We start from the raw sequence: 27,373 nt of genomic DNA, 5'->3' as shown, positions 1-27,373 counted from the left end.
AAGTTAAAACAAGTGTTTACGGGAATTGTCATTGATTCATATAATCATTTTGGGTTACTTTATTTGGTGTAGCATTTAGGGAAGTAATGATAGCTTTTATCCTGTGCCAATTTTTTCTAAAAAATGGACATTAGAGAGGCATCATCTCATCAGAGTCTCGCTCCGGTAAATAACAGATATTTTAAGAAGGAAAGATTCCATTATGGTCTCTCGATATTAAGAATAAACCAAAATCGGAACTTGTAGCAACTGACGAATAAATGTTCCATTGACGTTGATCTGATTAATCTGAATCAGTTAAGAAATACTATACACGTAATTCTAATTTTGTAAACCCCATGTCATGTGAAATTCTTTTTCTTTCCTTATTTAAATCGCAGTTGTGTTATCTTGGTCAAAACCACAGGTTTTTTGTCACAACGTCGTGGTTAGGGAAATATACGCCGCCAGCAGCCTACCTCTCAAGATGATCAGGACATGTCAATCATACTGTTGCCCGGGCCAACCGTGTGTCACGCATGCGCCAGAGCTATGAATATCATAATGACGGGTTTCTCTTTATCTACATTGACATCGTCTTGAGTGTGGAAAAGTGGAGATATTTTTATTCATAAGCGTCAAGATATTATATCTAATATAACCCGTGAGGTAAACGTGAAATACCGCTAATAATTACAGCCCGGTAACCGCACGCTGCGATGAACGCGTATAAAACCAAGCGTGAACACCGAAACGGGCACCAGACCATCACAACGCTATCTCCAAGATACCGCTGACGATCGGAACGACTGGCTTAGACTATCAGTCCGAATTCAGTGACCCCAGCCGAGGAAAAATAATCAACCTGTCACTAACGCGTTAATTACTGTCCAGAAGGCATTAAATCAAACGCCACCATCGGAGTGGGTATTTTAAGTGGTCAAATACGGAAGGTACCGGCAAGGGTCCAGTCAATCAACAGCTCAGCGTTGGTCAGTTAGGACGCAGGAGAGCCGCCGCTATTGCAGGAAGCTGCCGCCGTCACAAGGTTGCTGTGTTTGCCGCCAAGAACAATCATCATGTTGATTCAAGTGATCGCCCTATTGGCTTTATGTCTGCAAGTGTCTGCCGAGCCTGGTAAGTTATTTTTACGTTTGTATTTTACACGTTCATTTCTTTTTTTAACTGATAGAAAAAAGAAAAAAAGGATGACATTTGTTATTTAATGGCTCAAACAACGGCACATATCGTATGCTAGTTAGGATTTCTTGTTTGGAGGTATAACAAGTTTTACCCTTTTATGTTTAAAAAGAAGAAAACGGAACTGCGCATTTTGCAATTTTCCATAAAAGGCTTTTTCGGCTCTTTTAAAAAGAGACAATTAAAACACTGGAAGGGAAAGCAGAACAAGTCAACGAATAAACGATCGCTATGAAACCAGTATTAGTGTTCTCAAACAAAGATTAAATAAACTAAATCTGCTTTTTGAATTTACAAATATGACATTGCGTAACCATTTGAAGCACGTTCTACTTGATTTTCAAATGTTTTACAAAAAAAAAAAAGTTTGATCAAACATATTAAGCCGTGTCCATTCCTGTATACAGACGCAGATAAAAACGATTAGAAATATCATCTCTAAAATTGTTTGCAGAGATTCAAAGATATAATCTAATCGTGAGCACGAAACAATTAGTCCAAACTGAAATCTGCATGTCTTAGATCGATCATTTAATTGGAAGTTTCTAAAGAAAAGCATTTTCCTTATTTCATATGTTATCTTATTTTTCATTAGTCGTAAATAATTTTTAAAAGAAGAGGTTATACGCTTAATTTTGCTTTGTTCAAAACGTCAGAAAGAAAAAAATTACACAAAAGACACGAAATTTATTGATGGGTAACATTGAATATGCTCACTGTGCTCGTTAATAACCGCTTTAAATCTTTAAATATATTAATGTTAAAGCGTGCCATCACTAAAACACGTTTAAAAGCTACGTGGCCTCTATTTTTACTTTTAAAATAAATACGTATTTCACATCAAATGTATCTAAAAATCTCTCAGATGATCGTAAAGTAAATGATAGGAGGAGGGTTTTGTACAAAATGTAATTACCCAGTTCAAAAAGCATAGGAAAGTCATCATGTAAGGTAGAGATGTCCAAAAAAAATGGACTCAATGGAAACTGATGAAGAATTGTTAAAAGGATAAAGTGTGATGGGATCATTAAAGTGTCGTAGCTTAAAGAGATGCACCTCCGTAATGAAATTATAAAATAAAATGAGAATTAAATTATTTTAAAATTGCCATTTAGAAACTACAATCATTGCTGAAAGTAGGTAAATTTTTTCTTTACATAACGTAAGTCGTTAATAGGGAAGGTCTGGCCAATTAAATCTGTTGATGTAAATATAATGATAGAAAAATATGCTCAATTATGAGAGCATTCGCATCAAAGTTGACAAGGTACTATTGTCGCAGGGTTTTTATAACACGGAAGATATTTCAATGGAGTTTTATTATACAGAAAATATGAATTAGAATAGACTATAATTGTATGGTTAGAATAACAAATTACTAAGACATTTACTTAGATTGTCTTTTCCTTCCCTTCCTACAAACCCGCCATTGTAGAGCAGACGACACAAGTAAGCTTTTTTTCAGAAACTGGCGTATCATCTGTCTACTTGTCACGTGACCTCGTCATTCTTCGCGGAATCAGATAGACAAAGTGGGAGGCAATGAAAAAAACCCAAAATAGTTTGTCGGAGGGCGTCTCAAACAATTTTATCTCCATTACGACTCGGTTCTTCTTTGTACAACGATTTACGCCTTCTGTGCCGTTTGTCATCGATGTGTGGAACCGTTCTTTAGATCAACATGTGATGCATGTTACGGAAAATATCTTTTAACACGTGTTACGGGGAGGAAAAATTGTTCTCAGATTCACGGCTCGGTTCACCTGTGATGGTAACGAACATCTTAATGGCCCGAAGCATACGAGTGGAACTGATGGGCTTGTTAAGCAGGGCGAAAACATATGTTCAATTTGTAGATATTTGGTTGATCTTTAAGCCCGGTAACTTACCTACCGCAGTCTGAGACACGGGGACCAGATGGCAATAAAGGATAGGTCAGGTATTTTTTAATGATTTGAGAAATAAACGAAAGAGAAAAGACAAGAAAGGAACTGAATGTTGAACTTTATGAACCGTTATGCATGAACAATCAGACAAGTCTTACATCTAACCCCTCTTATCTCAAGATCAGGGAGCGACCCTGCTGACGTCTTTGAGAGAGGCAGAGGGAAATATTTAAAAGCGTATATATTTTGTAAGGTAGATTTTACATGAAAAATATGTAAAAAAATTAATAACGAACAGAAATATGTGTTGAAGCAAGTTTAAAAGCTGGATGAGATAATAGATTGATTGCTGGAAAATGGCATCAAATTTTGTGTCTTTTATTCCGAGTTTAACTGATCTGGACGTGACACTGGGGCGTTGCGAATGAGACTGGGCGTCTTAACGTGACACCCATATTGTGTCCTTTCTTCCCTTACCCGGCATACATTAATATCAAATCAGTAACAAATATGTAATTATTTTCCTCTCTTTGATATGACAAACAATTCACCTTTGTTCACAGTCTTTTCACAGTCTTGTCGTGCAAATGATTCCTTTTCATATTCTGGTGGTGCTTATCTCATGATTTTATAACAGTTAATCCCAACATATAATCACGTGTCAATCTGACCCAAGAGGTCATCAGATTGACCAATCAATGAACCCGTACCTTCCCGGGTCAGGATGAGGCGGTAAAAAGGCCACATTATTCTTATCGTTAATTACAACTGGCTAAATTGTGCAAGTCACGCTTTGGGAAGCCAACGGAAAGTTTTGTTACACTAGCGGAATGCAAATTAAATGTAATTGACATCTATATGACCAACTAGTTAAAAATATAAAACGCCCAACTTTTCGAATACGACCTTATATACTTTATTTTAGTTGATCTATGTAGACCAATTAGACTTAATTTGTATAACTTTAAAAATTAACAATGTGATGAAGATAAATAATCACTAGTGGGATGCCAGACGTTGAAAGTTGGTGTATAGTCAGGCCCGTAACCAGCAGTTTCAAAGGGGGGTTCTTTTTCTGAAAAAGTGGACCTTTTGCCATATAATCCCCATGTACCTAGGTCAAATTTTACCCAGAGTGGACCTTTTTCCAGCAAAAAGGGGGGTTCTTTCGAACCCCCCGAACACCCCCCCCCCCACCCGGCTACGGGCCTGATAGATATAATAAGCGTTTTATACCAAGAAGTATTCTGTGTGTCAGTTTTACAGTACGTATATCAACTAGATTTATCTCATTCGCTGGCGCCAAGAAAGAAAGTAACTGCGTCGCAGCCGAAATATTGACGTTTTCATAGTCATGTGGAAAAAAAAAAAAAGAAAAAAAAAAGAAAAAAGAAAAAAACGACATGACAGAATTTCCTGTGGTAACCTGAAACATCGTGGGTTGAAAATCATACCAATTGACATTATACTTTCTATATAAAAGGCGGAATAATGAAATGACGTCTGATGTAGACAATATCTTCTATATTTAATTTTGTCATCAAAAGTCCGCGGTTGCATGGAGACTCCATATCTCACCATATTTACGATAACCGTGTCACAACATAATCTCGACTTTCCTTCCACGGATCACGACCTGGAGATAAAGTTTTCAGATAGCTTGAACACTCCAACGGAGACCTGCAATTATCTGTCTTCCTCGCCCCGCCATGCTGTGATTTATACCAGAGGTTGAGCGCTTGGCAAAGACCGTATCTGCACCGGGGCAGAGGCGGGGGGGGGGGGGGATACACTTTTCTTTTAGTGTATGAACTGATTAGAACAGAATTGCGATCTGGTAGGCCTATTTATCTTTTAAAAAATCATTATTCCTCATTTCAGAATTTCATAAAGTTTACGAGCATACTTAAAAATAATATCTGGTAATCCTGCGAGATTATAATGTTTAGAAGTGTGCTATGCGCGTAATGGTGAGATTTAATTGTTTACGAAGGAACAGTTTTTGTTTGGAAGTGTGTTATAAGATAATCGGACACTATAATTATAAAGAAGCTATATGTGAGCACTTTCAAAGGTGTACTTGGCATATGGAAATCTTGTCACCTGAGGTGGTGAGCTACGTCAAGACCGCGTGTGTGTGGGTGGGTGGATGGGTGGGTGATGGTGGGGTTGAAGTCAGGTGATATTAGCTGAAACCCACGCATTTTATCTAAGTGTAAAGACCGATTAAATCGGACTTTTGTGGGATCCTGTTTTAATTTGTCATATCTCATCTTTACGTGACAAAGTTGACATGTATAGTCAGATATATTATCTGGTAATGCCGAAAGATTGTTTTCTTTCTTTCTTTCTTTCTTTCTTTCTTTCTTTCTTTCTTTCTGTTCAATATTAAATGAAAATCAGTACCATGATTATAAAGAGGCTATTGGTATGGACTTATCACATTTTAACCAAAGCACCATTGATATATTAACACTTCAAGAAAGTGCTCTTTAAATATCAGTATCTGCACTTAAGCGTTTCACATGAATAATTGTATTGCAGCACGCGAATGAAGGGGGGAGGGAGAGAGGGTGGGGGGGAGGAGAGCTATTTGAAGAAGATAATACAAAAACAGTTTAAAATAAAAATCATTGATTCATATCGAATATTTTAGGACAAGTGAACTGTCATCTGTGTTTTTCCCGAGAGGTTCAGATAGATTAAATCTTGCAGTTTGCAACCCTGAAAGATAAATGGCGCCTTTAATTTTTAACCCACCCACTTTCCATTTTATAAGAAGAATTCTGTCATTTGTTCTAAACTAGGAAAATTCGTCGTTTTTATTGCCTCTTAAAGGCACTTATGGCTGTCACTTATCTATAATTTTGTTTCATTATCGGTCGGTTATTTTAGTCATCATAGCGCTTTATGAGAGAATTGTTTTAGTGAAGTTAAAATTGTTGTTATCACGCAGCTCTCTATCGTTGTCTGGTGGCGCAATGAATAGTCGTGGGTGGGGAGACGGAGGAATACACCATTCAATGCGCACCCTGTCTGCTATCAGTTGTCTTCAACGACAAGCGCCTCCGCGTTTTTTTTTTTTTTTTTTTTTTTTTTTTTTTTTTTTTTTTTTTTTTTTTTGAGCATAGGCAAAGTGAATTCCGCGCACTATCTTGAAACGATCAAAATCATTATTAATTATTATTTTAAAAAGATTTTATAATAATTTTAACTATTAAATATTTTATTATGGTACCAGTACGATTTATTCTGACCATGACCGAGCAATTTCCATAGATATAAACACAGTAAGTGAAACATGTGATGTGCTGGATTTTAATTTCCATTAAAATTGAGCTTCCACAAGATTATAAGAAACCTTTAGTGGAGGCACGCAAATTTTGCATTAACCTTGGCTTCCCTTGATGCTGTATGTGGTTCAGAAAGAGCATTGTGGGATGGAATTACATAATATAGTTAATAACGCTGATAAATATGGAGTTTACCGCCGCCAAGGATTGAGATAACGGTGCTTATGGTTTTTTTACATAAATTTGGTGTCACTTAGGACTCAAGAATATGGAATCCTAGGTGACACCGAGATTAAATGTATTCTGTACACGCTTGTAAATGTACCTCAGTGATATCTTTATGTCTAAATATCCCGAAAAGTCTTCCATCCTCCGTTTAGAGCTTGTAAACGACAAAACACTCACGTAAAAATTATCTTTAGCGTACCTTTTGACAGTGATGTGGCTGAAAAGGTCATGATTCGTTTAGAACTAGTTTAATTAATTAGAACTTGTTCCAAATATCAGATCTTATTACCAAGACGGGTTGGATAGGGTTTCATTAGTAGGAAGAAACTGTTATTCTCTCACTTTCTGTCGTGTAAAATTAGATTCCCGTGCCGTCAAGTGCCAGATCACACCCATCCACACACCAGCTTTAAACTGCACGACATTCCAGCGCGTTCCTCATTGTTAAAATATCTAATCATATTTATAGAAACTATACCATCAAAAACACGGACAGTTGTACAAAAAATAAATAAAAAAATAAATAAATATATATAAACGGATTAATGAAGACTTTGTTACATGTGTTAAAAATGAATAAAAAAAGTAATCACATGGTAAAAAATAAAGAAATAAGATATGAATAAAATATGTATTGTATCAATATGACAAACACCTTATGACTTACAATATTGTCTGATGTCTTCCTTTATCTCACATTATGTACAACCTATGAACACGTGTATTCCTCTTCCAGTCACGACGTGTAAGTTCTGGAACCACTACATCCGGGACAGCGCCAACCTGTGCGTCTTCTACCAGTGCGCCCCTGACAGCCGCGATGAGAACGGCATCTGGTACTACTACCCTCAACAACACCCCTGTGCTCCGGGCACCAGCGTCATCCCCGGGTACGAAGACCGACGATCCTCCCAGGATGACCCTCTGTTGAACCCTGACGGTTCTCCCTACGATGCCAACCCCTGTGAGGGTCCCAGTTTGCCGGATTGTATAGTGGCTGGCTGGGGGCAGTGGTCAGCGTTCAGCACGTGTAGTGCTAGCTGTGGGCCTGGTGTCCAGACACGGGAGAGATATTGTCCTCAAGGGGGGAGCTGCCCGGGAGATGGTGTCCAGACTCAGCCATGCAACCTAGGACCATGTAGTGAGTTAAGACCCCGTGTCAAATAATTTATATTTGGCCGAGTTAATGTTTACAAAATTTTTCCCAGCATGCCTCTGCACTTCCTGGTCTCGACTGCTGATTGCAGAGACCTGCAGCTTGAGAAGAAAAGAAAGTGATTTTTCTCGCTGCTTTAATTGTGCAAGAACGTCTACGTGTATTTACATTGGAAGGGGTTTATTTTTGTGTTTGTGAGAAGTCGATGTGAACTTAATGAAAAAATTTAACCTTGTGAATGTTTTGTGTTCTTTTGAAGTTCAAGAAATGTCAGTTGTTAACAAGCATGAGCTGTCACATGTGTTATTGTTTGTAATACGTCTACGTTTCGAAAGCGCCATTATTCTAACAAGAAAGCGATTGAGTTTATACGCAGCGTATATTACCAACCGCAAAACAATTACTGCCTCTGCGGCGACGGCGTGTACTTTGAATTTACCCTAGCCGCCAACAAAAGGGCCAATCATGGCGACTGACTTTGGGCGTTGATTCAGCGGCGAATGCTCCATTTCAGGAACGCAGATCATCAGCCAGTGGGGACCGTGGGGGATCGAGGACCCTGTGACCGGACAGCTCATCCCCGGCAGGTGCTCACGCCCCTGTAATGGCGGCATACAGTTCAGGTTTCGCACGTGCGTTGGCAACGACTGCGCAGGCGTGAACCTGCGTGAGCAAAGGCCGTGCAACACTCAGCCATGTCCACGTAAGTCCGCCGGCAGTTTAGTGCGCTGGTTCTAATATTGGACCAATAGTAGAAAGAGTACGAGTACTTTGCACAAGCCGCGGCAATATTCTGTGTTTTTCTGTTGGCTTATTTTATAATGTTTGCGTCATGTCATTGTTATTAATATATTTGTATATTAATTATGTGTTTTAATGTAAACTTTGTTATCATATGTCCAAGGTCACTTGTGCGTTTTGTCAATGACATAGCGTGTTGTTTGGGACCTAGGCTGCTAAAAATGATGTTGCTTCATATTCACCAGTTTTTCAGCAGCTACAATAATGCGTTTATGCAGCATGGAAACTGCAAAAAGTGCGCATACAAGCTTTAGTCTGTTGCGGCTAGCAGTATTGGCACTGCAAATTACTCAAATATTTTGTTTGCGCACGAATGCTAACTCTTCAATTGATTTTTTTTAATTAGTGTAGTTATTAAAAGGTACAGACAATTCTAACTATCTACAGTTAATTTTATTATTTTTTCCCAAATATAGTGATTATAAAGTATAGACAGTGCTAACTCTTTTAACTCTTACTAGATGTAATTTAATCTAAAAATCCATTATCAATTTTTGTTAAAAGCCTTGCAATTAGGAAGTTTTAGATATAGATGTACCAATAGAAAAGATGTAGAATAATGTAGTATAATGCCATCTTATTTTAGCTAAAATTAGCGAGTGGACGGAATGGGGCGTCAGTGACGAACAAACGGGAACATTTGTCATTGGCGAGTGCACACGCGCGTGCGGCGGTGGGACTCAGTATAGAACGCGCACGTGCGAAGGCGAATGTTCTTCCGTTAGCTTAGTAGAGAGTAGACCCTGTAATACCCAAGAGTGTTCACGTAAGTTACCAGGTCTGTTTAGACAAAGTGGTTTGGTTCCAGTAGTAAAAACTAACATCGTATGCAACTGCGGCGGTTTCTTTTGACTAGTAGCTTCCATCAGTGATTTCAATATCTGTGACCACCTTAACTCAGGCACTAACTGGTTCTATAAACTCATCTCGTGAGGCGTTTTAAAACGTAAGGGGCGCCAGTCTGTCTGTATGTGTATGTTGGCAGTGCGCAATGTATACAGACCTGGGCCCGTATCTCGAAAGCATCGCGTATTGCGAATCGCTATATCAAATAGAGGCTACAATGTATTATATGGGACGAGTATGGGCGAGTTATGGAATCGAGACGCTTGCGCACGTGCGCAACATAGCGAACCTTTCGAGATACGGAGCCCCGGATGCGATGAAGCTCGGTCTCTCAACAAAAAAATTCTCTTAATTTACACAAACCGAAGTAAGCTCACCCCCTGGATTCCCAGGAAGCACAGCATCCAGTATAAAACCGCAGCTAGAATACGACGACTCCCGCTTACGCCATACCAATATAACATAATCATCAAACTAGCAAATTTTTATTTAGTCGATATGTGCAGATTATAAAATTTACACCCGTCCGTTTCTTCTTCCCTACCAGCCATACTTGAGCAGTGGTCGGTGTGGGGCGCTGACGATGCCAACGGTCTCTTCGTACCCGGAAGCTGCTCTCGACCCTGTGACGGAGGCATCCAGTACAGAACACGTGGTTGCCAAGGCAACTGCGTTGGTCTGACCCTCAGAGAAACCAGACCTTGCAACACGCAGCCATGTCCTCGTAAGTATCAGATAATCTCGCTGGGACTCACGTGACGTTGGCCAAATTTGGTGGTACGGTATTTAAAACATTAATGATTGCAAGTGGCTTTGTAATAATTGCCTCCGCCTAGGAAGGAGGTTTGAGCATTATAGTCAGCCACTGTCATGCGAAAAAAAAGGATTTGAAATGTTCTGTTTTATTTACTTTGGCTATATCTTAAGTACTTGTACGCCATTTCATGAGATACCCAGTCTTCTTTACATTTTGGACATTTAGTTTTTGATTCTTTTTACTTTAACAAAATACTTGATCAGTTTTCCTCAGTGTCCCTACTTTTTAATTGCTTGTTCGTGAACACTGAATTGTTTTGTCAAGGATAATTTCTGTCTGTCTATTTTCCTACCATAACCTGTAAATTCTTTCCAAGTAGGCTTATATGGTGTGGTCATTTAATACGTGTAAATTAAATGAATCCTTCATTTCCCCATGTCAGTTATTCATATCTTACTTTGACATCATTTTTTTTTCCATAGCAACAATCACCCAGTGGGGAGCATGGGGCGCAGATGACCAGCTGACAGGACAGTTTGTAGTCGGCGCTTGCACGCGTCCGTGTAATGGCGGCACTCAATACCGAGTGAGGACCTGCGTCGGCAACTGTATCGGAGTGAATCTCCAGGAAACGAGACCTTGTAATACCCAGCCTTGTGCTCGTGAGTATCACTTTGTATCATTGTAGAAAAGAGTTGTAGCTTTCATCTAAAACTTGATACAACATGCTGATATTGACAGGTGCGATAATACCTTAGATGTTTTACATTGATCTTCTTCTTGATCTTCTACTGTAAAATAATTTTTTTGTGCAAGTGTACCCTGTAGGTCATTTTAAATGCTGTTGTGAAATACTAAAATATTTACGGTGTTGATTAATGTTATGCCTGTATCAGCAGACATGTATACTAGTACGTAAACATAAGGCCTATCTTTGTATGTTGTTTGTCCTGACAATGTTGTTATAATTCTGCAATGTTGGACGCTGACAGAGCTGGCAGCAGAGAGAACAGATATTTTATTAGTTATTAATTCTTCAATGTTTATTCAATACTAACATTATTTACACCCTCCCTCAGGTTGGAGCAACTGGAACGCCTGGACGCTGTGTTCTGTGAACTGTGACGGTCCTGGCACCAGAAGCAGGACCAGGGAGTGTAATGGCGGCACTCCAGGAGGTCCCGGATGTCCAGGCAGCGCGGAGGAAGTGGATAACGCCTGTAACACTCAGCCATGTGAGTGGAGCTTAGCTGACACAATCTTGGCGCAACTAGCACAATTTTAGCACAACCAGCACAATCCTGGAGCAACTAACACAATGACAATTACACTAACTGTGCTAACATAGTGTCGCACACCTTAAAAAATCAAGTAATGTACATCAAATTTTGCGACATTACTGTCCCAATTTATGTAGTACTGTTTAACCACTTCACTGACAATCATTGAATGTTCCTGACGAGTGCTACAACACCAGTATCATTTATTTTTTGACACGTAAATAATGAAGTGGAAACAACTCTGAGTTAAGGTGTTTGAAAGTGTTACCATTGTAAGTTCGTTCGACTGAAAAGCACAGCCAATGAAATTCTTTGCTAAATATGGCAATGGCACTGCCAATATGTACCGTACTCTATCTGTTCAATAAGTGTAACGCTCCTCACACAATGATCTATTTCCTCCCAGGTCCATGTGTGGACTCCCCCTTCATCAACTTGGACTCTCCTCTCAGCGGCGATGGTGACTGGGAAGTGGACATCTCTAGAGTAAGTACTCGGCTCAACCGACACAATCTCAGTGCCTTTCTCTGTCACACCTAACACAATATACAGAGCGCCGTGTCAGTAACCGCATATTTACTTGCTGTTTGTCTTGACGATGGTATTAAACGTTACGATGTGGGACGCTGATCAATAATGTTTCTAAAGACATACAATTATATTTATTTTTTTTTCAAATAAGAAACTCTATTTTCCTACAAAATTTCACACTTTCCAATTGCCAAGATATACCACCCCCAAAATTGTTGACAAAAGTGCAATCTATATTACCATCTTCGCGCATTTTAAGAATTTGACAGCCAAAAATGAAATTTACTGGTCCGTTGAAGTAACCAGAATTACCCCAAATTAGTTAGTAAATCTTAAGTGTTTCAACGCTCTAGGATAGAGTATACAGTTTAGAGGGCAAATAACTGATCTTTCCAGTACAACAGATATCTTTAGCATATAAATAAAAGATCTTGTATGCCTTTACTAACATGATATGTATTAATACACGTACAGGTGCTATCTTCATTGATTTTACACACCCAAGCATACTACATGTTCAAAATTAACATCTTTCGATCAGACTGGATTGACAATTTGAATGTATCTCTGGAAAGCACATCTCATCATGCAGATGTTTCTTTCAATCCGTTCAAAGCGTTCCTTCAGTGCTATCAAAAGGCATGAAACCCATGAACTGCGACGAACTTGTTGGCTGCTTTTATAGCTTGGTTTCAGAGCCATTGACATCCACTTTTAGATAATTATATCAGACATTGGGTATTTAACCAATCAAGGGCCAAATAAGAAATAATAACCACGTGTCTGTTCCAACCTTGACCTTCATTCCGTGGTTTAAAAGAACTGAGGGTTGCCAACAATACACGTCTTAGAATGCGTATCTTTAAACATCATACCTCAAAGTTGAAAATGCACGTTAAGAAACCATTTACTTTTCTAACATTATTATGTATGTAAGAGACCACAAAAAATCTACTTCACGGGAGAGTAGAAGAATCTGTATCCACTGTGTACTGTTGGCGAGCCTCAGTTCTTAACATTGCGCTTGGAGTTATTTGTTTCACAATTTGTCACCGTGAACGTTGTGCATGTTTTGTGGGTTAAAACTTTTGACTTAATACTCTGTAATAAAACGATATGACGTAAGCACATTGAAGATCCCTTTAACGCATATCCATGGAGCTTTATCGTGTTGTGATGCCGTTATGAAATATTGCTTTCTTTATATACCAGTGCATATCAACTGATATCAACTTCGTTTGTCGTCTAAATGTTACAATTTACTAGCATTGTGTGGTTATTGTGGCTGTCCAATTTGCTATTTTATCATGCTAATCAGTGGGTTGTTCACTTTTGTGACACATATTTATCAGTCTTAAATGTTTTATCTGCAAACGCATTGTTCTGTGCACTTCTGTTTAATACATATTCTATCCTGGTGGCTATATTGCTGACGTATTGTCCATGTTCTGATGAGGTATCTCACATGTTCTGCTGACGTATTGTTCATGTTCTGCTGACGTGTTATTTATTGTGTCATACTGTGGCTTGGGAATATAATCATATACATGTGCAATTATCGGTGAGTACTGTTTCTATATGACAACTACGTTTGTGTTTAAATCATAAAATAATGATAATCTACTAATTGTTTGTCATGTACTTGCTTTTTGTTGCTATCTGAGGTGTGTTTTATGGGAAATATGATTATTCTTTGAAATAATATGGTTCTGTAGCGTTCATAAAATATTCAAAGACTTGAGAAAAAAAACAATTTCTAATTTTGTGATTAAATCTAATATAATCACGAAACATAATTTTCTCCTTCCAGTTTACCCTACACTGTAATATCAAGATATCATAAAAAATATTCCCTTACGAAAAAGTCCTATAGGGTCCTATAAGATCCTATAAGATTTTATAGGAAATTGGCCCAATATAGGATCCTATAGGACTTTTTCGTTAGGGTTTGAACACATACACTGAGCACTTGCCAGCATATAACATCCCATTCCTTCCCGTTCTAGACCTGTGAAAACGTCAGCGACAAGCCGGGCCTGTACGACGCCAAGGAGCTCATGTGTCGTACTGTAGACACCAAGACGGCGTGGTATGACTCCATCCCCGGGGACCCTGGGAGAGACAGCGCTGACAGTCCCTTCGGTATCCCCTGTCTCGCCAAAGGAACCGCGGCCACCGCCTTTTTAAAAGGCTTTGTCTGCAACAACGAGAACGCCATGAAGATTCCTGGCTGGGGTAAAGGGTGCCCAGACTACGAAGTAGCTGCCAAGTGCTGCATGCGCAAAACGCCGCCGATGTAAATCGCCATGGTGACGTGTCTGATCTCGTAAGCGTGAGATCTGTCCGGGAAGAAAAAGCGCGAAGCTTATTTTTTAAAATTTATTCTGATATAACTATATGATTATATTTTAAGCAGCTGTTTTCAACTAACCTTAGTTATATCGCACTCCTTTGATTATCGTAACGTGTCCTCTTAATCCAGTACCTATAATGTTCATGTTGAGGTTCGACGGTTGGCATCTTTACTATGAATATTTAGCTGAGCTTCACCAATAGAACCCAGTGTACACGACAACACAGCTGAATGAAGATATCGCTATTTGTTTTAAAATCTCGGTCAACATATATTACATGATAGAACATTAGATTATCCGCTATATCCACGGCCTAACTGAGTCCGGTGCGTCACAACTTTCTGTAGAAACTTATAGCCAGCTCGGTCTCCATCTTGAAATACACCAAGACCGAGAGAAAAATTATTTGGAAATATCAGAGAAAAAAAAATGTTACTGAAAAATAATGTGGATCGTTTACCAGATGACGTTTTTTCTTTCTTTTTCTTGAAATGGATTATTAATGATGTTTTTAACAGCGTTTTTGAAAAAGGGAATATTTCTCGGGGCAGTACAGGCAAAAAACACGTTATTAGGCCCTACTAGTACGATCACAATAGTGATGTTTTATACCATATAATTTCTGGTCAAACTATATTGCTAATGAATAACAGTAATACCATGGATGTGTTTTCTCTTAAAATATCCTGTAGAATTTAACATTAATTTATTAATAATCCCTATGTTAGTTATATATAATGTATTCATATATTGTTTTATATAAAAACATTCATCGTAACCATGCTTGAATAAAGTAACTACCATTCTAATGAAAAGCTGTGTTCTTTTTTCTTCTACTAAAATACAGTTGAGTATCAAACAGGCCGCCTGACGTCATTGTTGTAAAGAAAAACAATTCACTAAAATAAAGTAGCGAAGAAACAGCTGCAATATTAGTCATGACGCACCTTTGAAATTAGTGTCGAGCATTTAAATAGTCTTACAGGTTAAATATGTACTGCTCAGAAGTACGTCAAATATGACGTCACATGTGGCAAAACAAAACCATCGTCACGTAATACCACGTTATTTTTTTTCTTTTCCAGACGTCATATATGATGTCACATGTTGCCTGGTAATGAAACCACACTTTTTTCTCTTCCAGACGTCATGTATGACGTCACATGTTGCCAGGTAACAAAAACTTCATCTCGTAATGCCACTCTTTTTTTTTCTCTCTTCCAGACTTGCGACGAGGCCGGCGTGGATCCCCGTATGTACGAGCCCGTGGAGTTAGAATGTCGTACTGTGGACACCAGGATCTCTTGGGAGCGTTCCATCCCCAACGCGGTCCTCCCACCAAACCCCAACACCCCCTTCGGTATCCCCTGCCTTGCCAGAGGCTCGGCCAGCACTGCGTTCATGAAAGGGTTTGTCTGTAATAACGATAACGCTGTCAATGTCCCAGGCTGGGGACGGTCTTGTCCTGACTACGAAGTGGCCGCTAGGTGCTGTATGAAGAAGACCCCGCCAATGGCGCCATAGAGTGACGGCCATGGACTAATGAACAATCTTGTTATTCCCGTGATGTTGTGAGATGTGTATTTTATTTTGTACCCGGAGTTACAGGATGGATGGTTCTCAAAGATTAATGTGCAATGAAATATGTTGTTTGGAATACAGCAGGTTTTAAAAAAATCAATGGGAACAACCAAATTTCTTCTCCAATTCAGGGTGCATGTATTTGTCACTAAAATTACACATATGGACCACGATTTATCTGGTTACATAGATCAAGGCTCTACCCGGGGTAATGCAGCCTTCTTGTCTGTGCAGATATCACGTTTTTGGTTGACTTCATTATCCGGTGTAGAGGCCCTTGTTCTCTGAAACCACTTTAATGGGATCTTTATTAGATTTACTTTACTTCACTAGTAGGAAACCGGAACCTTCTAATTCTTAATAATGACTTCCTATATCTCATTTTATATTAAATGAAAAATTAAATTTCCTATCTTTCTCAAATTATTTGCAAGAAGGTATGTATAAGGTAAATTAGATGTAACAGAGTGGATTTGTGTATTGAATATAAAAATAATATATTGGTTATGTGTAGAGAAGTAAAAAAGTAATAGAAGTTATATAAAGGGGGTTTACAAAAGTGGAATAATGTATTGGATATTATTATGGAAGTATGTAGCTGCTTCCTCTCCTAATATTTAAATAATAAAGTCATTAACATAAGGTTATTTTTTATCGTTAAAATCAAAGGTAAAACATGAATGCATCATTTTAACACCAGTATTAAGGAGGCGTTGTAACAATCGCTTTGGGAAAATCTTCCAAGTAACAACAATGTTAATTTCCATCTTGAAAGGTAAAAAGATGTTGATTTTTCACCCACTGCTTAAAACTTGTGTGTAAAGTGTTTATCATAAATAAAAAAATGCTAGATCAATATTTAAAAAAAAAAGTAAGAATTCACTGAGTAGTACACCCTTCTTTGCATTTCAACAAAAATGTGTACTTTATTACGTGTCTAAATATAAATAAAACATCAAGTGTGGTAGACTTTACATGGGATTGGTTTTAAGTCCTTATTAAAATAATATCACACCCATTTCATTTCGTTTCATGATTGACGTCCTATAAAATGTAATAAATTATATAAATATATATATATTAAAGGGATAATAACTCTTCGTAATGAGATCTATATTTCACAATAAAATATTGTGAACAACTCATAGAAATATAATATATTCAGTTGTGCCAAAAAAAAAAACGGCAGCTATAGCTATTATTCTGATATCTGAGCTTGTCTTTAGACAACGTGACCTCCATTGATGTCTATACTCTGTTATAAAATCTTAAGAGATTTTAACAAAAAAAAAAAACTTTTTAGAAAAAAAAACAGGGACTAACTTTGAATGTAAAAATGGATTCATTAACCATTGGTAAGTATGGGAAAATTGTTGTTTACTACAGGAAACTTCATTTTTTGACCAAAACGAAGAGTTATTATCCCTTTAACCAGAAGGGTTAAAAAAAGAAGAGAATTAAAAAAAATTAACCAGAAGGATTAATTGTGAGTATAACTGCACTTTACCAGAAGTCACATGACTGATGACGTCACTTCCGTGCAACAATCGTAGCTGAACCAGAAACTTGCAGATAACACGTAATGAGATAGAGATATCTGTGAATTTGTATTGAAAAACCAATCTGTGGTCATGGAAGAGCGTCCCATACAACTAGGTAGCTGACAAACAGTTACTACATGAATGTAAGACGACAAATAGTTTCTATATATTAGACAACAAACAGTTGCTGCATTTAGTTCTGAGACTAACATTTGTCTGTTTATGTTCTAGAGTAAAGGTTTTTTTCGCCGATTCTACAACAGTTATGTTAATATTGTAAACAAAAACTACTAGTACAGACTACTGCAAGAGCGCAGACCGAAAAGGGCAGTTAAAATAATTTTAAGCAACCCGGAATGAGTTAAAATTATAAAAAAATCCTTTCCCGCCTAAATGACTGTGTATACTCAAAATTTTCTGAGATGTCTTAAACTAAAACCTTCTTCGTTGCCTGGGGCGAAAAAAAAAAAAAGCGGTCAGAACTCCCACATTTCTGTCAACATTCGTCATGCGCACTGCTCTCTTCCGGCATGCATGCGCTGCGCGAAGGACACCAGACTTTATGGCTAGCGCACTCCATCTGCACGTTGACGTTCCCGGGCTCGCACTGACAGTATGTCCGCTCTGTAGGACCTGCAGAGACATCTCCGACATTGTGACACGGCTGGTCGCTGCAAGGCGTGCCTAGAAAACGAACAGTGGTGGATTTAGATGGGGGGTCGGGGGGGTCCTGCCCCCCCCCCCCCCCCCCTACGATTTCTGAAACAAATTCACTCCAATGGTCCCCTCCTGAAATTAGAATTTTGACTAGCTGAATCATAGATCTTAACCGTACCAAATGGCACTGTTCACCCTCTGAAAAACAAAAAATATTTGAGCCCTTCAGCGGACTTAAAATATTTTCGAGATAAAAAGATTAAAAAACTAAACAATATTACTTTGTAATCCAAAGAAAAATGCAAAATTTATTTCTGTTCCAGGCGTTTTCTTTTATGAAAATCAGTCTTTTGATCCACATCACGTGATCACTTGGAAGTATCAAACGCATGTTCTCTTTCAGAAAGAATGTCCACAACAACAAAAATTAGGCTTAAGCATAAATGCTGTTGTTATAGTAATGGTTGTCCTAGGGATGATAGTATGATTAGTACAGGTTAGGGTTAGTAGGAATATTGTGGTTAGTAGATGGGAGGAATGTCACCTGCACAAAAAATGGGGAAGCGGACTACTGCTCTTAGCGACTACCATTCCTGCCACACCGAAAGTGATATCTAAAATAAGGATGTGTACAGTTTGTATACCAAACCTATTTTAGCACACTTCTACTACCTCTATTCCATATATTCCAATATATATTGTATAGGCCTATAGGTGCATTGGGCCAGCGGCCTAAAATACCTAATATATGTATATTAATTTGTTTTCATATGCTGTGGACTTTGTACATACCTGTTCCAGAGACGTTATAGTTGGCATTTGGAACCTGTAAAATAAATTAAAATAAAATAAGCATCTTATAAGTATGGTTTACACTGCACTACTACTATGAATTAAAATCTGGAAATATAAAGGCCAAAAATAATAGAAAAAAAACATAAAAATAAAAAACGGGTTTATGGATGGTTATTATGTGATCACTTGGAGTGAATATATTTGTGACGAATATTTAGAGGTTCTTCATTTTGTATGCTAAACATTGACCTAACTTTCATCATGGGGACCGTAAGTTATAAGATTTCCTACTATATGCTTTTAGTACTAATCCTAAGTGTGGAAGCAATTTTAAGATTTCGCATTGATTCCATTATGTTTATTACTGTTGTCAACGCACGTGGCGGCATATTTCCGTATTCAGCCGCTTAAGTCACATAAGTAATTTAATAAAATTTCCTGTCTTACGATCTGTGTTTACTAGAAGTGTAGAAGCTATTCCATTATCATTGATCTCAAGGCGTTCATTAGCGAGACAGAAATCTTTGTCTTCATACTGACTCTGATGGGAAACATCTAGAAGATAGTGCTGCATCTAGCAGCGGTTGAGTAGTAACAGTAACTTGGGCTTAACCAAGTATCTTCATTATTTTATAAGTAGTCGTATTATGTCATTGCTTAATAGCATACCTATTTATAATAACATTTCTAGTCCAGATTCATCTGCCCATTAATTGTAGATGTACATGTATACGCTATGTACAAGGAATAAAACATTCACATTGAATTATTAGGTTGAATTATATTAAATTTGAATAATAATTCTATTACAATGCATTGGATTATAATAGGGACCATTCCCAGGCTGTACTAACAGTGGATCAATCTATCTCCGAGGGGATTCTCGCTAAATTGCAATCAGCCTAAGCGGCTTTAATGTCTGTCACGTTTACTGAAGCTGTTGGGGGGGGGGGGGGGGTAAGGGGGTAAATAAATATCGTTTAGCAGCTTCATTAGGCATGTCAGACATTTAAGCCGCTCAAGTTGAAAGCAATGTAGCGAAAAACCCCTTGGAGATGGATCGTTCCTGTTAGATCGATCTAGGTATGTGCACCCAGTCTTAAACTCAAATTTAGCTATTGGGAGCACACGAGTGTTCATTTCGCACTGGACTCTAGATAGTGACCTCTATAATCCCGGACATGCGCATTGATTTTTAAAAGTCTCCGTGTTGTAGTACGTTGAAATGACACGATTATTGGACAGATCTCCGAATTAAAACGCTCTTAACTTTTTCATATGTTAAGCACCGTCCTTAAGAGACGCCAAACAAAAGTATAGATTTTGTCTTGACGATGCATCTGAGGCAAATAAAAATGTTATAAGGAGAAAATAATAGGATATGAGGACTGGAACACTGGTGACTAATTAAATATCCACGGTAGCACACGGTCCGTTAATTATTAAATACGTGATTTAAATCACAGTATTTGTTTTAAAATATTTGAAATCGATTTTGCTAATAAAATATAACTTAAATCATAGAAATATATTTGTTTGTTACCCGTCAGTTATTTGTCTGTTGTATTTGAATTTGGGGATTCTTTCTTTTTGGCATATTAATGTTGTTTTCCAATTTGTAATTATTTCTTGCCCTTCATTATTTCGCACTCAATAGTCAGAGTTCGCTAGCTCCTACATGGGAGGGTTTGAGGAGCGAAGAGCGACTGATATAAAATAAAACTTTTTTATTTAAAAATAGCATAACGTCGTTTTTTTATTTTTTATTTATTTTTATTTTTCTAATTATTTATTTTTTGTTTGTTTGTTACAGTATTTTGCATGAAAAAGTATTTGTGAAATGCTTCTCCTTCGTGCTATTTATGGACATATACTGTATATAAAAAACATTTTGTTTTGAGCTCTTCTGATTAACAACACGAGGATCATTTTTTCCTCAGATATCAGTGTGATAAGATAAGAAAATTGCGAATTCAACTTGTTCGTGTCATCGCTAAAACGGCCAAATACTAGACAATGTAGTGGTCACTGTGAATTTTTATTTTAAATTTTTGAAAATACCGTTCAATTCGAATGCATCTAGTATATTTAATATAAATCATAGTATATAAGTAATATATTTGAACCAGTTTTGTCTGGAATTAAAAAACACGATTGCGGTTCATTATAACCATAACTCATAATAAGCATTAAAAATAAGCTAAACCCCAAAAAAAAAAAAGGTGAATCATTGGAATTCTACAATATTAACATTTGTATATGAGAGGTTTTCATATATATATATATATATATATATATATATATATATACTCTATCCACTGCTTCATGTTTTACATTCGACATTTGAAAATATATCTTATTCCGCGTCGAAATATTCCAAGAAATATTAACTTACCATAACGAAATAAGACCATCCGCTCCCTGGCTGCAAATCTGTCACACCAGCAGACGACCGCGACAGACGACAGGAAGAACCAGGGACGTCAGGGGACACTGTGACGCTAAAAGAGACGCACATCTCAGTGTTGATACACGCCATGGCGCACTGAGGTTTGCCGTGTCCCTCTAGCTCAAGTAACGTATCCGACACGTGGTGGCTGTCCGTCCCTATTTTCTTGAATCTAACCATATATCCCACGTGCAAGGCACCAGCTATCGCTAGTTGCCATGACAACCATATGAGCATAAGTCTCCCTTTTGACAGCCTTGCATGGAAAGACAAGGTTCTTGTGGAGGACATTGCCTTGCCAAAGATTTAACCCTCAACTGATGTCGAGTTTGTTTGTGGAAAACATCGGTCCCGTAGTTTGGACAGATATTCGTATTTCTGCCCTGTTATATTCGTCATGGTACTCGTCAATGTCACGCTGCTATCAGCCTCTTTACACGCAGTTTTACGCTTTGTGATTTACGTCAGATAATCTAATTAAGACACAAAAGAAGTCAAATACCCTAAAAGCTCTGCCACTTTGCACATCCCCTTTGTCAATCGTTGCTTTCCTGAGAACCCCATTTAAGGACGAAAAGAAGTAGAGTGCGTCCAGGGCAAAGAAATGAATCTGTTCAGTAAACACACTGGGGGTATTGTTTATATTTGAACAATTGTAAAATACGTTTATTGTAAAATAAATACGCACTTAAGGTAGATCGATAGATAATTCGTTTGAAGAGCCATGCAAAGTAGTTGCAAAATTGAAAAAAAATGAAGTCATTGACAAAATAAAAGACTAGGCCAAACTACGTTGAAGCCAACATGACGCACTCGTGATCATTCATACCCAAGGGGAAAATGGGTGTTATTTTTATGACTTGTTAGTTGCAATCTTTTTTTCTTTTTTTTAATTTTTTAAAAGGACTCTCAGAACGTTTAAAAATCTGCAAGAAAAATGAGGAGTCGGCAATTAAATAAAAGAACTAGGATAAATTGAAGTGCATTACATGCTTCGTGACGCACTGGTACCCTCCCAAATCAATAGACAAATAGTAGTGTTCTTCTACTAGATGTTTATCTCGCATTGATGTATTAAATCTGCAGATGGGCCTACGTTCAACAGTTTCGCACGGGATACTATCTTTAAGCTTTTAATATTACAAGGACTAAATAACAAGGTAGAATGGTTTATTTATCATACAAAAAGGAGTCTTATTTCTCATAAAAATTGACAGAATCTACTATGACGACATTGGTATTGATTGACGATGCGCAGGCATTGTGCAGAGCGTCAAATTACGTAACGACCGATCTACCTAAAGTGTCAAACTTCCGTAAAAACTAAATGGTTCCTTTACTAGCCAAGCTGATGAACAAATAGACAGTGGTAGTTACGGCTTTGCCAGTAGCTTAAAAGGAAACGCTTTTATAGATCAACACTTGCAACGGCCCTGGCAAAAATATTGGCGAGCAACTGTGTCGGCTTACCAATTTTTGTCCTCGTAGCACTGGCGGGATCAGGTTCTATATTGGGTTGGGGAGGAGGAGGTTATTGGCTTATTTTGCTCACCAACGATAAAGAGGCAGAGTAAGAATAATGAACTTTAAGTGTAGTGTGTGAGGAAAAGAGTAAGACCATCGCTTGGTTTCGATTGCAACGAATGACTTATTATGGGAGAGAAACATGGAAGAAGAGATCCTCTGGGATCCACCACCCGCTTTTCTAGCTAAGCCATTGCTCCAAGTACAGCGCAAACGGTGGTATATCAGCTGAGCTACATGCTTCACTAGATGCGAGACACCAGCTCATAGCGTGCACATGCAAAACGTGTTAGACAAGCGCCTCATGTCTCCTGATTCAAATAAATAAATAAATAAATAAATATAGAGCAAATAAACTTTTATTTTCAAACCAACACTAAAATAATTTTTATCTTGGAATCATATTGTTCTTACGATTATTCAACAGGTGCGCACACTTAGTAGTGATAGTATCTTTAAAATTAGGAGCAAAAAGGTAAGGTAATGTACAGGCCATCTAAACACGCAAATAAGGCCTTAATCTCACATTTCTGATCTCCAACTCTGACCAAATACACTGAATAACCTTAAATTTTGATACAAAGCTTTGTCTGTGGACCTGCACAAAACATGCCTTTTTTTTCATGGCTGGAATGGTTATTACGCGTAGAACGCTGGTAAAAGTAAACAGTTTCTAATGAGACTTTAACGTGGCGTGCCAACATCCGTTGCTCATACCCACGTGACAGTCATGTGATTTTTGAGATCATGTGATCATTGTGACGTGATGCTTCTTATGTAGAAAAACATTCTGCCACTTTAGAAACTATTCACTTTTCAACAAGAATAACATTAAATCACATTTCCTAATTTTCTGTGTTTAAAACTAAAACCCATCAATAGTAAACCACTATGCAAAAGTGCATTGCTTGCTTACTGCTACAGTGGCTTAATGTGACAGTTAAAACTATATATACTGCATATAAATGTGTCTAAATTGAAGGAAATTGGTTAATAATAGTATATTATGCTACAATTTGTGACAATTAGTTGCTGTATAATTCAATATAATATAATATCCCTACCTGTGCTAATAGTTTTAACCCATAAGAGTCTCAGACTCCATAGCTATACCAAGACTAAAATAAGTCACACTCTTGTCTACTACAGTGGTGCATACTCCGGGATTCCAAACACAGACATTTTTAATGAAAATATGGAGTTAAATATAATAAGATACTCAATCCAATATCTATCTGTACCACATGCTCTTAGCAAATGGAGAAATATTGGCATTTAGGCTGCAATTACTATATTATCCCCTCTGTATCTATAATATTTTGAATAACTGATTCTACTGTCACTGACATGGAAGTTATAACAATTATCTTAGCTCTGAAAAATGGCCTCAGCTTTAAAATCAGTAAAACCCACGCTTTGCTAATAACCTTTAAGTTTCAGGAATTTTAGTGAAAAATTGTCCCAATGACTCATGAAGGGCCAAGCTCTAAAACCGTACATCTTAACCATCACAATTATTCACCTATATCCGTCCAATGACAATTGTGACCAGAATCACAGGTCATTAATTATACTCTGATAGCTTGCAACAAATCGCTGCTCTCAAAAACATACTACTTTGATATGTAATCAGACAAAACGATCTCCACCAAACAATGGATTCTTCAGCAAGGAAAATTGTTATGGAATGAGAAATTTTATCGTTCATAGCATAATATAATATAATATTGAAACATTTCGCTTCACACACAGTGCATCACAGTCGAAATCACCACTGATATCTTTTCTAATCTCTATTAAACAGTTAACAATGCTGGACAATCCTAAAAATTGAATCTCTCTCTCCCTCTCTCTCTCTCTCTCACACACACACACACACTCTCTCTCTCTCTCTCTCTCTCTCTCTCTCTATGTATACCATTTTACAAGTGCGTGTGCATGTGAATGTGTGGACTGTACACGCACATATGACTTGACATAAAGGCATTAAATCCAATGAGTGCTAACAAAATATATCTGCATGTGTCCATGTGCAGCTCTCTGTACATTACTCTATAGGGGAAAATGTCTTTTCTCGGCCCCTAAATTGTTAAAGATGGGAAAGAAAGTCAATCTATCCAATGTGATCAAACAATTTTACCTACTGGATATGCCCTAGGACACCTTCAAATAGTCTTGACCACACCTGAACTGTTCATGACCAGTCAACATGTCATACCTAGACACTTAAAACATGTTCAGTTCCTTTAAACAAGATTTACTTCAAAGTTATCATGTTATTTAACACTGCATTTTTAATCCCCAGATAAATTGATGTTGTACTATGTCCGTGACTCAGCAAAATATTCTTAAAGTCATTTTGACTCAGCATTTTTTTCTCTGTATATATATAGGGGAGAAAATACATCTAGACGGCATACAGAGCTATGGCGGGATTTCTTCTTTCGGTAACGCTTTTTGCCGCTGCGCTTTAACAGGCAGAATGAGCGTCTTGTCGTTCTGTCAGACAAGACAAAGCAAAAAATCAGATTTAATGAGATCATTTGGGGTCATGTCACAAAGCACGCAGGAGAGATAGAGGAGGCGTTTTTAAACGAAAACATTCTGACGGTCCTTTTCTACGACTTCTATATATTGTCCTTCGAGGGCTCAAAATCTCCCATAAAGATCAGCTACCAACTGGGTGAATCCACCACAGTCATTGAAATAGGGCATACAGATTGGTCAGAGTTTCTGCGGCTCTTTCAGGAAGTTGATGCAGCTCTCGTCAAGAAGAAGATAAACAGTGGCGCCCAACCTCAACCGTCAAGTAAAGCTGTCGCACGTCTCCTGTATACCTATTTTCTGATGAGGATGATTAACTATCTGAAGAGTCAAAATTGCACCAGTTGCCAGACTGCTCATAGAAGCCAGCGAGAATACGAGTGCATCGAACCAGTTTGGTCTTTGTCAGTGTATCGGTTTATAGAAGAGGCGTTTCAACAGGTCAATACCAGTGTCATTCTGGAAGCATAAGATTTTTACATATCTCTTAGAGACCTTGAAGACGATCCTTACATTTATTCTGTGATCCAGCGTTAATATGAAAACTGCCGTAAACTTATAAGTGAAGTTATGTCAACGGAAGGTGTTGAATGCTACGATCACACCTTGCAATCATGTTATGAGCGTATTTTTGAATAGGCGAACCTGCTATGTATCTATCAAACACATGAGTTATTTGGACCTTATTATACGGACCAAGACACATTATTAGTAATATAATTTAAATATTTAGTCTAACGTCTTTAAATCCTGATGTTCCGGAAAATATTAAACAGATAAAGTCATATTATAAACATTATACACAGAGTTTAAACTATTCAGCAATCTATATACGGATAAAGTCAAATTAGGCGGTGTTTATTTGTAATATTATGCTAGTATACTGACAGTACACTTTGTTTTACAAATTTTTCATTTGTTTGATTCAGTCTTTAAATCCTTATGTTAATTATTTCTTTATTTATTAAAAAAATTGCGTGTCTATTGTGTTTGGTGTCTTTTAGTTCCCACCCGTCGCGATGCAATTGTGTTTTGCATCATCATATGTTAACGCCTCTCACCAACTGCAATTGTTATCGAAGTCCGTAATTTCTCATTGCGTTCTCACCAACTGCAATGTAATTATGCCTTTCTTAACCACTTAGAATTTCGACAGTATTTCGACAGTGTGCATAACACTTCAATTGGTACGAATGTGTAAACATCTGGCCCCATTTGATTATATACCAGTCAGGGACTTCTGCCGGCTTCACCAATATTTCAGCAAATAGACCGAACAAGAAATATGCAGGGACTTTACAAGCGCAAACGGCAAGCACTACATTTTTTTTGCCATTATAGCGTACCAGTGTATGGATGTAGGCCGAACACAAAATATGTAATGACTGTGCAAGACCGACAATACTTTTCTTGTCATGACTGCTAAACAGATGCGTGGATTTACTAACTTCATATCAGTGTTTGGTAAGTAGAATATATTGCTGCTAGGTTTAAAGTGGTCTGGGTGATTAAGCAAAAATAGATGAAATATTTATCTCGAAAATTTCATTACGTGTCTGGTTTAAGCTGCATTTGGATTACAATTGGCTTAAGATAAAAATGAATTAACCGTGATTCCCGTTCAAAGATTCAATAAGTGTAGAGTAATTTTATTTATTTATTTATTTATTTATTTATTTATTTATTTATTTATTTTTTGCTTAGCCACCCAGAACCACTTTACGATTTCTATTTTAACTCGGTAGACAAGGAATTCTCAAACAGTCATCAGTTGAGAAAAAAAAAAAAAAAAAAAAAAAAAAAAATATATATATATATATATATATATATATATAATTATTATTATTATTATTCCAAAGCAAAAAAGGCACCTAAATGCACGGAAAACTAACTTTCTGCAGTTCTTGCTTGTCTAAAAGCTTTACTGGAAATAATCCACGAACAATTTCCCAATAAGTTCGAGTTTCTTAT

The 27,373-nt window shown here is 37.5% G+C and overlaps 2 protein-coding genes across 5 annotated transcripts; one reads left to right on the top strand and one right to left on the bottom strand.

Annotated features, from left to right (window-relative positions):
- The first annotated feature begins 555 nt into the window (after positions 1–555).
- On the top strand, positions 556–16,866 carry LOC147761966 (coadhesin-like). Of its 4 annotated transcripts, none has more exons than XM_087013631.1 (9): positions 556–1,116; positions 7,323–7,727; positions 8,257–8,445; positions 9,130–9,309; positions 9,937–10,113; positions 10,629–10,808; positions 11,226–11,381; positions 11,833–11,912; positions 13,964–14,884. In XM_087013631.1, the coding sequence occupies exons 1-9, from the start codon at positions 1,059–1,061 to the stop codon at positions 14,255–14,257; spliced, it is 1,719 nt and encodes a 572-aa protein (XP_086869757.1). In that variant the 5' UTR covers positions 556–1,058; the 3' UTR covers positions 14,258–14,884. The 4 variants fall into 4 exon arrangements, with proteins under 4 accessions (XP_086869757.1, XP_086869756.1, XP_086869759.1 ...); XM_087013630.1 differs by lacking the exon at positions 13,964–14,884 and adding an exon at positions 15,536–16,866 and having other exon boundaries at positions 569–1,116; XM_087013632.1 differs by lacking the exons at positions 9,130–9,309; positions 13,964–14,884 and adding an exon at positions 15,536–16,866 and having other exon boundaries at positions 575–1,116.
- A 106-nt stretch (positions 16,867–16,972) lies between these two features.
- Positions 16,973–21,745, bottom strand: LOC106152116 (uncharacterized). The gene is made up of 3 exons (XM_013525610.3): positions 21,281–21,745; positions 18,883–18,916; positions 16,973–18,117 (listed from the first exon to the last, which is right to left on the bottom strand). The coding sequence occupies exons 1-3, from the start codon at positions 21,623–21,625 to the stop codon at positions 17,930–17,932; spliced, it is 567 nt and encodes a 188-aa protein (XP_013381064.2). The 5' UTR covers positions 21,626–21,745; the 3' UTR covers positions 16,973–17,929.
- Between the last annotated feature and the right edge of the window lie 5,628 nt (positions 21,746–27,373).

This window comes from Lingula anatina, chromosome 5 (assembly GCF_051362555.1).
Source record: "Lingula anatina isolate TDL-2025a chromosome 5, LinAna3.0, whole genome shotgun sequence".
In the NCBI taxonomy this organism is placed as follows: Eukaryota; Metazoa; Brachiopoda; class Lingulata; order Lingulida; family Lingulidae; genus Lingula; species Lingula anatina.
The sequence above is the reverse complement of the archived record's forward strand: the minus strand, read 5'-3'. Positions and strand labels throughout refer to the sequence as shown.

Excerpts from the sequence above, each read along its gene's own strand:
- LOC147761966 (XM_087013630.1), top strand. The coding sequence starts at position 1,059 with ATGTTGATTCAAGTGATCGCCCTATTGGCTTTATGTCTGCAAGTGTCT. Across the intron at positions 1,117-7,322 it reads GCAAGTGTCTGCCGAGCCTG|TCACGACGTGTAAGTTCTGG; the intron begins GTAAGTTATTTT and ends TTCCTCTTCCAG. Across the intron at positions 11,382-11,832 it reads CGCCTGTAACACTCAGCCAT|GTCCATGTGTGGACTCCCCC; the intron begins GTGAGTGGAGCT and ends ATTTCCTCCCAG.
- LOC106152116 (XM_013525610.3), bottom strand. The coding sequence starts at position 21,625 with ATGTCCTCCACAAGAACCTTGTCTTTCCATGCAAGGCTGTCAAAAGGG. Across the intron at positions 18,917-21,280 it reads GATGGTCTTATTTCGTTATG|GTTCCAAATGCCAACTATAA; the intron begins GTAAGTTAATAT and ends TTTATTTTACAG. Across the intron at positions 18,118-18,882 it reads CTATAACGTCTCTGGAACAG|GCACGCCTTGCAGCGACCAG; the intron begins GTATGTACAAAG and ends TTCGTTTTCTAG.